The sequence below is a fragment of the Lates calcarifer genome, linkage group LG7_2, assembly GCF_001640805.2.
Source record: "Lates calcarifer isolate ASB-BC8 linkage group LG7_2, TLL_Latcal_v3, whole genome shotgun sequence".
Taxonomy (NCBI): Eukaryota; Metazoa; Chordata; class Actinopteri; family Centropomidae; genus Lates; species Lates calcarifer.
This window is the reverse complement of record NC_066854.1, coordinates 5,431,490-5,447,355: the sequence shown is the minus strand read 5'-3', so window position 1 is coordinate 5,447,355 and position 15,866 is coordinate 5,431,490. Positions and strand designations below refer to the sequence as shown.

General features: G+C 45.1%; 1 protein-coding gene and 1 long non-coding RNA gene across 16 annotated transcripts in view; one reads left to right on the top strand and one right to left on the bottom strand.

Moving 5' to 3' along the window:
- LOC108892823 (kinesin heavy chain-like) overlaps positions 1 to 15,866 on the bottom strand; it is a 49,041-nt gene that overhangs the window by 16,430 nt on the left and 16,745 nt on the right. For 6 of the 15 annotated variants that reach the window (XM_051065992.1, XM_051065986.1, XM_051065994.1 and 3 more), the window contains exons 2-5: positions 15,537 to 15,608; positions 15,335 to 15,439; positions 5,576 to 5,647; positions 5,377 to 5,481 (exon numbers count right to left, since the gene is read on the bottom strand). The exons of 1 other annotated variant lie outside the window; for it this stretch is intronic. In XM_051065992.1, coding sequence (XP_050921949.1) covers positions 5,377 to 5,481; positions 5,576 to 5,647; positions 15,335 to 15,439; positions 15,537 to 15,608 — 354 coding nt within the window. The remainder of the gene's footprint in view (positions 1 to 5,376; positions 5,482 to 5,575; positions 5,648 to 15,334; positions 15,440 to 15,536; positions 15,609 to 15,866) is intronic. 8 more of the 15 variants (XM_051065997.1, XM_051065989.1, XM_051065999.1 and 5 more) reach the window with 6 other exon arrangements.
- Positions 2,462 to 13,902, top strand: LOC127139119 (uncharacterized). Its single transcript, XR_007809045.1, has 3 exons — positions 2,462 to 3,244; positions 12,373 to 13,166; positions 13,823 to 13,902. It is a non-coding gene; the product is annotated as an uncharacterized LOC127139119 (long non-coding RNA).

The window sequence follows — 15,866 nt, the reverse complement described above, 5'->3', positions numbered from 1 at the left end:
TCCGCCACAACTCAAACCCAAGAACTTCAGAGGGGTCATTCCATATCAGATCAGAAAAGGTTGCTGCAGCACCATCTCTGATTTTGTTCAGACATTGACATGAACAGGTCCAGAAAACAAGGCCTGTACACAGCCCACGTTTTCATGTTTTCAGCCTTTGATATTATTCTGTTTTTATAACCTGACAAACACCTTATCTGAGAAGTCATGTTTGGACATTAAGACCTAGTACTATTATCACTGTCTCAGGGAAAAGAGGGAGAGTCTGAACTCAGCTCTGAGAGGGTTTCAGAAGGAGCACTGACTACAGGGCCTGTGTCCACCAGAGGGCGCTAATTCTACTCTTCACAACAAGGCTGCACAGTTGCACACAACAAAACCAATTAACAAATGATTCTATTTAAAACAATGAGGAAAACTTAAACTAACAGTGACGTGTAATCAGTAAAATCAGCAGTGTAGCTGAGGCCATGAGGGAAGAAGTGTTTGTGTGGTGTTGTTTGATCCAGAAACACAAACCAAAGCCAGTGGGTGTGTCTCAGGGAGAAGAGGGAGAGTCTGAACTCAGCTCTGAGAGGGTTTCAGAAGGAGCACTGACATACAGGGTCTGTGTCCACCAGAGGGTGCTGATGAGCTCAGGTGCTCATGACCATGCTCACCTCCAGTACCTGCAAAGAAAGCAGCCACACTGCAAGTGACAGGCACACAGGGCAGAGAGACAACACAGCGATCTTACAAAGTTTGGTGAAGCTAGGAATAAAACTTATCAGGATGTTAATGCCCAGACATGGCTTCTCAGATAAGGTGACTTTGAGAGGGTAAAAATAAAAAATATCAAGAGCTAAAAACATATCACAGCATTAGATTTGAACTAAAGTTTCACCAAAACTGATAAGATGGAAGACAAACAAGACTCAACATGACTGAACCATTAAAGGTTTGTACTGCCTGACCATCTCTTTGTACCTGCACGATATCAATCCTTAGTTTTTCCAACTCAATTGCTTGGTGAGGTGGAGAAGGGAGAGGAGGGAGAGGAGGGAGAGGGGACTTGGGTTGTACCAAGTTGGGCAGTGCAGAGTTCAGGGGGCGGGGTTTGAAATCACAGAAACTCTTCAAGCCACTGAGTCAAGCTACTGCTGAGGGAGAAACACAAACCAAAGCCAGTGGGTGTGTCTCAGGGAGAAGAGGGAGAGTCTGAACTCAGCTCTGAGAGGGTTTCAGAAGGAGCACTGACATACAGGGTCTGTGTCCACCAGAGGGCGCTGATGAGCTCAGGTGCTGATGGCCCTCTGCCATGCTCACCTGCCAGTATCTGCAAAGCTTTTAAAAGCCTTATTTCAGGGAATCAAACACCGTATAGACAAAGAACAAACTAAATCTGAGACAGTGCAGCAACCACTCTCTTGGATTGAAACATCTGTGGACGTCAGATGTTTGGATCTGAACCAACAGCCTGTTTAAAGGGCTGCTCCTCATCAAGCCCCTGGGTCACAAAGGTCAAGAGGTTCTCAGTCTGTATTTTGGAGCGTCATTTCTCAGACTCCAGTCTTACTGGTGGGGTTTAGGCTTCAAGCCAGATTCATGTACTGTATTTTGGTTCAAATCAGCAATTAAATTCTGTTTTATAAATCTGGACTAGTTGCCTCAACAAAAGAATTAGATCCACAGCCATTCTTTAATTACCAGCAGCTGATATTCAGTCATTTTGCAGATATAATAACCGTTAAAGGTTTGTACTGCCTGACCATCTCTTTGTACCTGCACAATATCAATCCTTAGTTTTTCCAACTGGATTGCTGGATGAGGTGGAGGAGGGAGAGGAGGGAGAGGAGGGAGAGGGGACTTGGGTTGTACCAAGTTGGGCAGTGCAGAGTTCAGGGGGCGGGGTTTGAAGTCACAGAAACTCTTCAAGCCACTGAGTCAAGCTACTGCTGAAGGAGAAACACAAACCAAAGCCAGTGGGTGTGTCTCAGGGAGAAGAGGGAGAGTCTGAACTTCAGCTCTGAGAGGGTTTCAGAAGGAGCACTGACATACAGGGTCTGTGTCCACCAGAGGGTGCTGATGAGCTCAGGTGCTCATGACCATGCTCACCTCCAGTATCTGCAAAGAAAGCAGCCACACTGCAAGTGACAGGCACACAGGGCAGAGAGACAACACAGCGATCTTACAAAGTTGGTGAAGCTAGGAATAAAACTTGTCAGGATGTTAATGCCCAGACATGGCTTCTCAGATAAGGTGACTTTGGAGAGGGTAAAAATAAAAAATATCAAGAGCTAAAAACATATCACAGCATTAGATTTGAACTAAAGTTTCACCAAAACTGATAAGATGGAAAGACAAACATGTTCTCAACATGACTGAACCATTAAAGGTTTGTACTGCCTGACCATCTCTTTGTACCTGCACAATATCAATCCTTAGTTTTTCCAACTCGATTGCTGGATGAGGTGGAGGAGGGAGAGGAGGGAGAGGAGGGAGAGGGGACTTGGGTTGTACCAAGTTGGGCAGTGCAGAGTTCAGGGGGCGGGGTTTGAAGTCACAGAAACTCTTCAAGCCACTGAGTCAAGCTACTGCTGAGGGAGAAACACAAACCAAAGCCAGTGGGTGTGTCTCAGGGAGAAGAGGGAGAGTCTGAACTCAGCTCTGAGAGGGTTTCAGAAGGAGCACTGACATACAGGGTCTGTGTCCACCAGAGGGCGCTGATGAGCTCAGGTGCTGATGGCCCTCTGCCATGCTCACCTGCAGTACCTGCAAAGCTTTTAAAAGCCTTATTTCAGGGAATCAAACACCGTATAGACAAAGAACAAACTAAATCTGAGACAGTGCAGCAACCACTCTCTTGGACTGAAACATCTGTGGACGTCAGATGTTTGGATCTGAACCAACAGCCTGTTTAAAGGGCTGCTCCTCATCAAGCCCCTGGGTCACAAAGGTCAAGAGGTTCTCAGTCTGTATTTTGGAGCATCATTTCTCAGACTCCAGTCTTACTGGTGGGGTTTAGGCTTCAAGCCAGATTCATGTACTGTATTTTGGTTCAAATCAGCAATGAAATTCTGTTTTATAAATCTGGACTAGTTGCCTCAACAAAAGAATTAGATCCACAGCCATTCTTTAATTACCAGCAGCTGATATTCAGTCATTTTGCAGATATAATAACCGTTAAAGGTTTGTACTGCCTGACCATCTCTTTGTACCTGCACAATATCAATCCTTAGTTTTTCCAACTGGATTGCTGGATGAGGTGGAGGAGGGAGAGGAGGGGAGAGGGGGACTTGGGTTGTACCAAGTTGGGCAGTGCAGAGTTCAGGGGGCGGGGTTTGAAGTCACAGAAACTCTTCAAGCCACTGAGTCAAGCTACTGCTGAGGGAGAAACACAAACCAAAGCCAGTGGGTGTGTCTCAGGGAGAAGAGGAGAGTCTGAACTCAGCTCTGAGAGGGTTTCAGAAGGAGCACTGACATACAGGGTCTGTGTCCACCAGAGGGTGCTGATGAGCTCAGGTGCTCATGACCATGCTCACCTCCAGTATCTGCAAAGAAAGCAGCCACACTGCAAGTGACAGGCACACAGGGCAGAGAGACAACACAGCGATCTTACAAAGTTTGGTGAAGCTAGGAATAAAACTTGTCAGGATGTTAATGCCCAGACATGGCTTCTCAGATCAGGTGACTTTGAGAGGGTAAAAATAAAAAATATCAAGAGCTAAAAACATATCACAGCATTAGATTTGAACTAAAGTTTTCAACCAAAACTGATAAGATGGAAGACAAACATGTTCTCAACATGACTGAACCATTAAAGGTTTGTACTGCCTGACCATCTCTTTGTACCTGCACAATATCAATCCTTAGTTTTTCCAACTCAATTGCTTGGTGAGGTGGAAAGGGAGAGGAGGGAGAGGAGGGAGAGGAGGGAGAGGGGACTTGGGTTGTACCAAGTTGGGCAGTGCAGAGTTCAGGGGCGGGGTTTGAAATCACAGAAACTCTTCAAGCCACTGAGTCAAGCTACTGCTGAAGGAGAAACACAAACCAAAGCCAGTGGGTGTGTCTCAGGGAGAAGAGGGAGAGTCTGAACTCAGCTCTGAGAGGGTTTCAGAAGGAGCACTGACATACAGGGTCTGTGTCCACAGAGGGCGCTGATGAGCTCAGGTGCTGATGGCCCTCTGCCATGCTCACCTGCAGTACCTGCAAAGCTTTTAAAAGCCTTATTTCAGGGAATCAAACACCGTATAGACAAAGAACAAACTAAATCTGAGACAGTGCAGCAACCACTCTCTTGGATGAAACATCTGTGGACGTCAGATGTTTGGATCTGAACCAACAGCCTGTTTAAAGGGCTGCTCCTCATCAAGCCCCTGGGTCACAAAGGTCAAGAGGTTCTCAGTCTGTATTTTGGAGCGTCATTTCTCAGACTCCAGTCTTACTGGTGGGGTTTAGGCTTCAAGCCAGATTCATGTACTGTATTTTGGTTCAAATCAGCAATGAAATTCTGTTTTATAAATCTGGACTAGTTGCCTCAACAAAAGAATTAGATCCACAGCCATTCTTTAATTACCAGCAGCTGATATTCAGTCATTTTGCAGATATAATAACCGTTAAAGGTTTGTACTGCCTGACCATCTCTTTGTACCTGCACATATCAATCCTTAGTTTTTCCAACTGGATTGCTGGATGAGGTGGAGGAGGGGAGGAGGGAGAGGGACTTGGGTTGTACCAAGTTGGGCAGTGCAGAGTTCAGGGGCGGGGTTTGAAATCACAGAAACTCTTCAAGCCACTGAGTCAAGCTACTGCTGAGGAGAAACACAAACCAAAGCCAGTGGGTGTGTCTCAGGGAGAAGAGGGAGAGTCTGAACTCAGCTCTGAGAGGGTTTCAGAAGGAGCACTGACATACAGGGTCTGTGTCCACCAGAGGGCGCTGATGAGCTCAGGTGCTCATGACCATGCTCACCTCCAGTACCTGCAAAGAAAGCAGCACACTGCAAGTGACAGGCACACAGGGCAGAGAGACAACACAGCGATCTTACAAAGTTTGGTGAAGCTAGGAATAAAACTTGTCAGGATGTTAATGCCCAGACATGGCTTCTCAGATAAGGTGACTTTGAGAGGGTAAAAATAAGAACAATTTAACAAATTGTACTTAAGAACAATTTTGAGGTACCTACCTGAGTATTTCCATTGAAACTTTTGATGCTTATAGTAAATTATGCAGAGAATGCTTTCATTGAAGTAGGTGTATTTTTATTTTACTGTATTGCTATTTTGACTTCTTCCATCACTGGCTGAGAAAAAGAAAAATACTAGTCTCCTTCACAGAACGTCAGCTTATTTTGTATTAATGTTACATATGCTGTATATAGTATATGTTAGGTACTTTACCTGCTTGTGGACTTTTGTGAGCTGCTCCAAGTTATTCTCCAGGAATGAGATCTTCTGTTTCTGGGCGATGTTGCCAAGCCCTTCCTCACAGTCCATCTCTGCACTCTAACAATAGTCAGAGCACAGGTTCAGTGTTAAACTGGCATTTTCAGAGAGATGATGCTTAACAGAACCAAGCAAGCAGAGGAAGGTGATGTACCTTCTTAACCCGTGTGGTGAGGTCCAGAACGAAGAGTTTGCGGAGGTTGTGAAGAGTCTGCAGCTCTTTGGCCTGAAAGAACAAGAAGAAAGTGATAATGATGGTTAGTAAGTGTGGAAGACAGGCTGAGGATTGAAGGATTAAACGACACCTCCTCTCCATCTGGAACAACGGTGAGTGCCACTCTGGTTCTCCTGCAGCAGACACAGTGGTGAGTGTGAGATTTGACCATAAACCTCTGCCCTGTGTCGCAGCTCCATCATGGGCTTCATCAGTAGGAGAGGAGAGGGAGAAGGCTGTGCTTCCTGCTCAGGTTCAGTGAGAGCAGCAGAGAGGGAGCCATCACCTTCACCTGGATCCAACTGCTGCTTTAAACTCTGCACGGCTCGCTGACAGAACCATCCACAGTTTTCACACTCGGATTTCTCCCAAATCCTCCATTTGTTGGGTCATTGTAAATCTTCTGAGACTGAGCTGTGTTTATGGGAAGCTGTTTCTCACTCGTGCCGGCAAAATTCAATTAACGGGCAGCCGTCCCTTTACTTTGAGCACGATATCTCAGTAAGGCCTCGAGGGAATTTTAATACAAATATTCAGTTGGACTCAAAGATGAACTGATTACATGCAGGTGGTCAAAAGGCCAAAGGTCACCGTGACAGCACCAAACACATTTACGGCCACAATTCAAGAATTCACAGTCTTATTAACTGCAGCAGGACTGGTCGGTGGAGGCGTATCGATACTACGATTGATACTTTTCTGTTACTTGGTGGTTGTTAACAGAACCGCTCATGTTTTCATTATTTAACTTTGAGTGAGCAACATCTTGAGGAACGCACAGAAAACTGGAAACCGCATCCTCTCTGCCTCTTCATACTCAAACTGTAGAGTTGACTGTGTTCAGAGTTCCTGAAGCAGCAGTCATTTGTTTTTCCTGCTCAGTCTGATCTCTGTCTTCTCAGCTGTAAATCTCGCCGTCTGTCTTTTGTTTTTTTTTTTTTGTATTTCTCTTCCTGCTCGGCCTCCAGACCAGCAATCTGATTGGATTTGGAGAGTTTGACGTTCAGGTAGACGCCGCTTCAATCTGTTCCCCTGCTAAACTGCTGCAGTTTAACTCAACTATACTTTACTACACTAACAGCTGTGGCTCTCCCTCCTCCAACACAAGTGTTTGTTTTATTTTTGACACTTATTAAAGCTTGAAATACAAACAGCAGTAGAGAAAAATAGTTTGACATGCATGCAGAAATGAATTTAGGACAAATCTAAAGCGCCTCCGGTCATGTATTGTATTTCTTTACGTGTCTGTTGCATGAAATTCACTTGTTAACATAAAATTCATGCAGAAAGATCCCCTTCATTCTTAGAACAATACTCTGGATTTACATTAGAGCTGGAGTCACTTTACTTTGTGTCTTTGTACCTAACAACCTGTCCTTTTCTCTTCTTCTCAGATGAGCGCAGACTTTCCTGACCAGAAGTAAAGATGAGCTCCTCATCCTCTTGTTACCAGTGTACTCTTCATGTCTTTGTTTAATGCAGAGACTAAAGCCCCATTTGGACGGGATTAACTGTACGGGAGGAGGTGGAGAATTAAATCTTCACTGTGGTCTTCTGTAATGTAACCTCCATAACTCTGCTAAGAAGTCAGAAAAAAGACACTTGTGTTTGTGCAGAACTTGCTTTTGGAACTTGTTTTTAACTTTTCTTCAGTATCACAGTGATCCAGTGACAGCTGTCTGTACGCCCATGGGTTCACTGCAGACAGGAGATGATCGCAGCTAATTCTGCATACTTAGAATAAAAATATGTGAATAAATGTATATGCTGTGATTACTGCAGGTATGGGTGGGTGGGCCAGGTATTGTTAAACTAGCCCACCTCCTCTAAAAAAGATCCAGTCCAAATGGAGCTGAAGTCGGGTTTAGACGGGATCTGTCACTTTATTTTTGTACATACATCTGTTTTTATTAAGTCCATAATACTCCCTGCTGTAAAACAGTGAAAATAAAGAATGTGATTCTGCGTGCCTCCTTAAATTTGCCATAAAATCACATTGATTAATTGGACATTGTGTATTTGAGTCTGCAAAAACATCTTATTGTGTGGAGGTGACTTTAGACTAAACAAACATGGCGGATGACAGCGGACCCCCCCCCCATTTTTAAACTTTACTCATCATGAATTCATCATGAAAACAACAACGTGTCAGATTGACTATCGATCCGTTCCAAATGACAGCCAATACAGCGCATGCTCGGATTTCCTCGAGTACCCTCCACACACACAACAGGATTTCTGACCGTAAATACCCTAATAAACACGTGTAACATTTGTCAGAGCGGCCCGGGGAGCGTAAAATCATTCTTAATCCACCTGAAACCACAGGAAACTCCGGCAGGATCACCGTTAGAGCCATCATAGCGCCACATTATTGTTCAAGGATTTTTACTAAAGATATTCGCTTTCAGGGTCAATAAAATGAATTAAACCCATATCCTACCTAACCTTACTGATAGCAATGTAAAGATGAAACACTAGGGGGCGCAAACGAAAAGCAGAGTTTGACTAAGTTGAACAAACACCTGTCAGCGCCGTGACACCAGAGTGTTGTATGGAGCGGGTTGAAGCAACAGAGAGGGAACAGGAATATTTCATCATAAAGATCGTTTCTCAGCACGTTTTCATTCAAATAAAACATTCTGACCATCACAACTGAATCTGATTTAATCATTCCAACCCTCACATAACTTTTGTTGTGATCTGGCGTTATATAAACTGAGATTGTGGTTAGGGTTAGGGTTAGGGGTGCGGGGGTGCGGGGTGGGGGTTGCACGGGAGGGGGAAGAGGGAAGAGGGGTGGGGGTTATTTTATTTTATTTTTTAACTTTCAGGCTGTGGAGCAGGAGACGCTCAAAGAAAAGTTGGCCCATAAACTCATAGCAATCATTTTTAATTGAAAACAGCTGCAGCTTTCTTCTGATTTCTCTGATGATGTCAAGTCAATATTTATTTATACAGCGTCAAATCATAACAGACGTCATGTCGAGGCGCTGTACACACAGAGCAGGTTTACACCGTGCTCTTTATATTATAATATTTATAAGGAGACCCAACAATTCAAACCATGAGCAAGCGTGGTGTGTTCATGAAACGGTCAAAGACTTTAAAGTGGGGATGAAGTCACTCAGAGTATTACAAGAAACACAGAGCCTTCGGCAGCTCAACACAAACTAAGGTGGAGATCACCTGAAACCCCCCTCTGTTCTCTACTTGACTTGGTACAGTCCAGTCAGACACTTTGTCAGATTTGAGCGACAACCTCCGAGTGTCGTTTGAATCAAGAGAAATACGTGACAAAGTGTTAAATGCAACACAAATATAAAACAAACTGACTGTTCTGCAAACGTCTGTGGATTTATATGTTGTCCGCAGCAGTTCACACAATAAAACATCGATCTTATAGTGATTTATTCACGGGACATTTTGTTTGGGGGAATCACACACGTGTCAGAAACGGGATTCGATTCCCGTGAGACCTGCACAGAGTGAGGTCCAGCCGCCCCCCTCCTCTCCCCAGTGCACTGCCCCCCTCCCCCCACGCTCTCGTCTATATAAGGCGCGCCGGAAACAGCGACTTCCTCTTTGACACCCGGCGCGCGCAGACGGAGCCAGCGAGAACTACTGCACGTGGTACAAACATTTGGTAACTCTCGCTTAAAATATCCACGCATTTATCACATTTTCTGCGTTTTTACTGTTGTCGGTGCAGTTATTAAATGGTTATCTTTCAATTTAAGTGTAAACGTGAGTCTTTTGTTGGCTTACTTTGCAGATTTTGACTAATGCTAGAATCCTTGCAGATTTCAACTCCTGCTAGAATCATAGCCTAACCTAACTACATCTGTTTCTTCTCTGTGTTTTCCAGAAACGGGAGGTGAGGAGATACACTCGTGTCTGCGCTGCTGTTTGTTTGGACCTTGTTATTTAACCTTTGTTGCATCCATTCACATGTGTATCTCTGCACCTTTTGTTGCTGCTAGTTCTGCTGTAGCATTGTAATGCTAATGTTAATGCTAACGTTAAAGCTAATGCTAATGTTAAAGTTAAAGCTAATGCTAAAGTTAAAGCTAATGTTAATGTTAAAGTTAAAGCTAATGTTAAAGCTAATGCTAATGTTAATGTTAAAGTTAAAGCTAATGCTAAAGTTAAAGCTAATGTTAAAGTTAAAGCTAATGTTAAAGCTAATGTTAAAGTTAAAGCTAATGCTAAAGTTAATAGTTAACAGTGTAAAACTGCACTAACAACAATAAAAATGCAGAAAATGTGATAAATGTGTGGATATTTTAAGTAAGAGTTACCAAATGTTTGTTCCATGTGCTCCAGTTCTTGCTGGCTAAAAAGTTTCAAAAGCACCTTGTACGCACAAGCATGTCCTATAAAACCAATAAGTCACTCCCTCCCTTCTTCCTGCCCCACCCCCCCTCTGGCTCCTCCTACCTGCCCCTCCCCTGACTCCTCCTACCTGCCCCGCCCCCTCTAGCTCCTCCTACCTGCCCCTCCCCCTGACTCCTCCTACCTACTCTAGCTCCTCCTACCTGCCCCTCCCCCTGACTCCTCCTACCTGTCCCACCCCCTCTGACTCCTCCTACCTAGTCCCACCCCCCTCTAGCTCCTCCTACCTAGCCCCACCCCCCTCTAGCTCCTCCTACCTAGCCCCCCCCACCTGATCTAGCCCCTCCCCCCCAGCTACCTCCCCCCCCCGAACTAAATTATCCTCTCCTGCTACCCCCTAACCCAGACGCTGGCAGTGAAGGGGATTCGAACCGGCCTCTCCCAGACCAGTCGACCATCCGGCCGCTGACGAACCCACTGCACCACCGTGCATCTGATATGAACAGAGCTCCGGGCGTATTTGACATCTTCATTTTGGCTGTTGAAAGCGAAAAACTCTTTGTCTCAACCAAGACTTGAACCTGCAACCTCTTGGTTCCCAATCACAACCTCTTGCCTGCAGACAAATCCACTGCACCACTGAGGATCTGATGTGACTAATGCTCGTGGCGCATTTGGCTTCTTCATTTTGGCAGTTGAAAGTGAAAAACTCTTTGTCTCAACCAAGACTTGAACCTGCAACCTCTTGGTTCCCAATCACAACCTCTTGCCTGCAGACAAATCCTCAGTGCACCACTGAGGATCTGATGTGACTAATGCTCGTGGCGCATTTGGCTTCTTCATTTTGGCAGTTGAAAGTGAAAAACTCTTTGTCTCAACCAAGAATTGAACTCACGAACTCTTGATTCCCAGTCCATCTCCTTAACCACTGACCTATGTGGTGAGACACCTGAACTCCTTTTTTCAAGCATTTCACTCTGTGATCTGCACACCAGCCTTCAAAAACTCACTGCCTCAACCAAGAACTGAACTCACGACTCTTGAACATGAGTCAGTGTTCTACCAGTCTGCGCCATCTTGTCAGACAGTGGAGGACTCTTTCTTTAAGCATTTCAGCCTTTCTTTTGCACACCAGTCTTCAAAAACTCTTTGACGCAAGCAAGAAGTGAACTCACCAACTCTTGAGACCCAGTCCATCTCCTTAACCACTGACCTATGTGGTGAGACACCTGAACTCCTTTTTTCAAGCATTTCACTCTGTGATCTGCACACCAGCCTTCAAAAACTCACTGCCTTAACCAAGAATTGAACTCATGACTCTTGAATACGAGTCAGTGTTCTACCAGTCTGCGCCATCTTGTCAGACAGCTGAGACACATTTCTTTGAGCCTTTCAGTGTTTACTTTGAGTGCTGGGCATCAAAACTCTGCAGCCTCTGACCCAAAACCTCAAAACCAGAGGAACCGATAACTCTGAACTTCAGTGTCGGTGTGAGCTATAAGGCGACGTGTTGATCAGAAGCTTTTGTCAGACTTTGATTCAAAAATCTCTGCTTGTACGACCCACAACTGAGTCAAATCCACATCCTCAGAACCTAAAGGTTCAGCTATCTCATCAGACCCTTCACACTTATTTCCTGAAGCCTTTGGGAGTTTACAGAGGGTCCTGGACTTCATCAAAATCCACCACAACTCAAACCCAAGAACTTCAGAGGGGTCATTCCATATCAGATCAGAAAAGGTTGCTGCAGCACCATCTCTGATTTTGTTCAGACATTGACATGAACAGGTCCAGAAAACAAGGCCTGTACACGGCCCACGTTTTCATGTTTTCAGCCTTTGATATTATTCTGTTTTTATAACCTGACAAACACCTTATCTGAGAAGTCATGTTTGGACATTAAGACCTAGTACTATTATCACTGTCTCAGGGAGAAGAGGGAGAGTCTGAACTCAGCTCTGAGAGGGTTTCAGAAGGAGCACTGACATACAGGGTCTGTGTCCACCAGAGGGCGCTGATGAGCTCAGGTGCTCATGACCATGCTCACCTCCAGTACCTGCAAAGAAAGCAGCCACACTGCAAGTGACAGGCACACAGGGCAGAGAGACAACACAGCGATCTTACAAAGTTTGGTGAAGCTAGGAATAAAACTTGTCAGGATGTTAATGCCCAGACATGGCTTCTCAGATAAGGTGACTTTGAGAGGGTAAAAATAAAAAATATCAAGAGCTAAAAACATATCACAGCATTAGATTTGAACTCAAGTTTCACCAAAACTGATAAGATGGAAGACAAACACGTTCTCAACATGACTGAACCATTAAAGGTTTGTACTGCCTGACCATCTATTTGTACCTGCACAATATCAATCCTTAGTTTTTCCAACTCAATTGATTGGTGAGGTGGAGGAGGGAGAGGAGGGAGAGGAGGGAGAGGGGACTTGGGTTGTACCAAGTTGGGCAGTGCAGAGTTCAGGGGGCGGGGTTTGAAATCACAGAAACTCTTCAAGCCACTGAGTCAAGCTACTGCTGAGGGAGAAACACAAACCAAAGCCAGTGGGTGTGTCTCAGGGAGAAGAGGGAGAGTCTGAACTCAGCTCTGAGAGGGTTTCAGAAGGAGCACTGACATACAGGGTCTGTGTCCACCAGAGGGCGCTGATGAGCTCAGGTGCTGATGGCCCTCTGCCATGCTCACCTCCAGTATCTGCAAAGCTTTTAAAAGCCTTATTTCAGGGAATCAAACACCGTATAGACAAAGAACAAACTAAATCTGAGACAGTGCAGCAACCACTCTCTTGGATTGAAACATCTGTGGACGTCAGATGTTTGGATCTGAACCAACAGCCTGTTTAAAGGGCTGCTCCTCATCAAGCCCCTGGGTCACAAAGGTCAAGAGGTTCTCAGTCTGTATTTTGGAGCGTCATTTCTCAGACTCCAGTCTTACTGGTGGGGTTTAGGCTTCAAGCCAGATTCATGTACTGTATTTTGGTTCAAATCAGCAATGAAATTCTGTTTTATAAATCTGGACTAGTTGCCTCAACAAAAGAATTAGATCCACAGCCATTCTTTAATTACCAGCAGCTGATATTCAGTCATTTTGCAGATATAATAACCGTTAAAGGTTTGTACTGCCTGACCATCTCTTTGTACCTGCACAATATCAATCCTTAGTTTTTCCAACTGGATTGCTGGATGAGGTGGAGGAGGGAGAGGAGGGAGAGGAGGGAGAGGAGGGAGAGGGGACTTGGGTTGTACCAAGTTGGGCAGTGCAGAGTTCAGGGGGCGGGGTTTGAAATCACAGAAACTCTTCAAGCCACTGAGTCAAGCTACTGCTGAGGGAGAAACACAAACCAAAGCCAGTGGGTGTGTCTCAGGGAGAAGAGGGAGAGTCTGAACTCAGCTCTGAGAGGGTTTCAGAAGGAGCACTGACATACAGGGTCTGTGTCCACCAGAGGGCGCTGATGAGCTCAGGTGCTGATGGCCCTCTGCCATGCTCACCTGCAGTATCTGCAAAGAAAGCAGCCACACTGCAAGTGACAGGCACACAGGGCAGAGAGACAACACAGCGATCTTACAAAGTTTGGTGAAGCTAGGAATAAAACTTGTCAGGATGTTAATGCCCAGACATGGCTTCTCAGATAAGGTGACTTTGAGAGGGTAAAAATAAAAAATATCAAGAGCTAAAAACATATCACAGCATTAGATTTGAACTCAAGTTTCACCAAAACTGATAAGATGGAAGACAAACATGTTCTCAACATGACTGAACCATTAAAGGTTTGTACTGCCTGACCATCTCTTTGTACCTGCACGATATCAATCCTTAGTTTTTCCAACTCAATTGCTTGGTGAGGTGGAGGAGGGAGAGGAGGGAGAGGAGGGAGAGGGGACTTGGGTTGTACCAAGTTGGGCAGTGCAGAGTTCAGGGGGCGGGGTTGGAAGTCACAGAAACTCTTCAAGCCACTGAGTCAGGCTACTGCTGAGGGAGTTACCAAAGCCAGTGGGTGTGTCTCAGGGAGAAGAGGGAGAGTCTGAACTCAGCTCTGAGAGGGTTTCAGAAGGAGCACTGACATACAGGGTCTGTGTCCACCAGAGGGCGCTGATGAGCTCAGGTGCTGATGGCCCTCTGCCATGCTCACCTCCAGTATCTGCAAAGCTTTTAAAAGCCTTATTTCAGGGAATCAAACACCGTATAGACAAAGAACAAACTAAATCTGAGACAGTGCAGCAACCACTCTCTTGGACTGAAACATCTGTGGACGTCAGATGTTTGGATCTGAACCAACAGCCTGTTTAAAGGGCTGCTCCTCATCAAGCCCCTGGGTCACAAAGGTCAAGAGGTTCTCAGTCTGTATTTTGGAGCATCATTTCTCAGACTCCAGTCTTACTGGTGGGGTTTAGGCTTCAAGCCAGATTCATGTACTGTATTTTGGTTCAAATCAGCAATGAAATTCTGTTTTATAAATCTGGACTAGTTGTCTCAACAAAAGAATTAGATCCACAGCCATTCTTTAATTACCAGCAGCTGATATTCAGTCATTTTGCAGATATAATAACCGTTAAAGGTTTGTACTGCCTGACCATCTCTTTGTACCTGCACAATATCAATCCTTAGTTTTTCCAACTGGATTGCTGGATGAGGTGGAGGAGGGAGAGGAGGGAGAGGAGGGAGAGGAGGGAGAGGGGACTTGGGTTGTACCAAGTTGGGCAGTGCAGAGTTCAGGGGGCGGGGTTTGAAATCACAGAAACTCTTCAAGCCACTGAGTCAAGCTACTGCTGAGGGAGAAACACAATCCAAAGCCAGTGGGTGTGTCTCAGGGAGAAGAGGGAGAGTCTGAACTCAGCTCTGAGAGGGTTTCAGAAGGAGCACTGACATACAGGGCCTGTGTCCACCAGAGGGCGCTGATGAGCTCAGGTGCTCATGACCATGCTCACCTCCAGTACCTGCAAAGAAAGCAGCCACACTGCAAGTGACAGGCACACAGGGCAGAGAGACAACACAGCGATCTTACAAAGTTTGGTGAAGCTAGGAATAAAACTTGTCAGGATGTTAATGCCCAGACATGGCTTCTCAGATAAGGTGACTTTGAGAGGGTAAAAATAAGAACAATTTAACAAATTGTACTTAAGAACAATTTTGAGGTACCTACCTGAGTATTTCCATTGAAACTTTTGATGCTTATAGTAAATTATGCAGAGAATGCTTTCATTGAAGTAGGTGTATTTTTATTTTACTGTATTGCTATTTTGACTTCTTCCATCACTGGCTGAGAAAAAAGAAAAATACTAGTCTCCTTCACAGAACGTCAGCTTATTTTGTATTAATGTTACATATGCTGTATATAGTATATGTTAGGTACTTTACCTGCTTGTGGACTTTTGTGAGCTGCTCCAAGTTATTCTCCAGGAATGAGATCTTCTGTTTCTGGGCGATGTTGCCAAGCCCTTCCTCACAGTCCATCTCTGCACTCTAACAACAATAGTCAGAGCACAGGTTCAGTGTTAAACTGGCATTTTCAGAGAGATGATGCTTAACAGAACCAAGCAAGCAGAGGAAGGTGATGTACCTTCTTAACCCGTGTGGTGAGGTCCAGAACGAAGAGTTTGCGGAGGTTGTGAAGAGTCTGCAGCTCTTTGGCCTGAAAGAACAAGAAGAAAGTGATAATGATGGTTAGTAAGTGTGGAAGACAGGCTGAGGATTGAAGGATTAAACGACACCTCCTCTCCATCTGGAACAACGGGTGAGTGCCACTCTGGTTCTCCTGCAGCAGACACAGTGGTGAGTGTGAGATTTGACCATAAACCTCTGCCCTGTGTCGCAGCTCCATCATGGGCTTCATCAGTAGGAGAGGAGAGGGAGAAGGCTGTGCTTCCTGCTCAGGTTCAGTGAGAGCAGC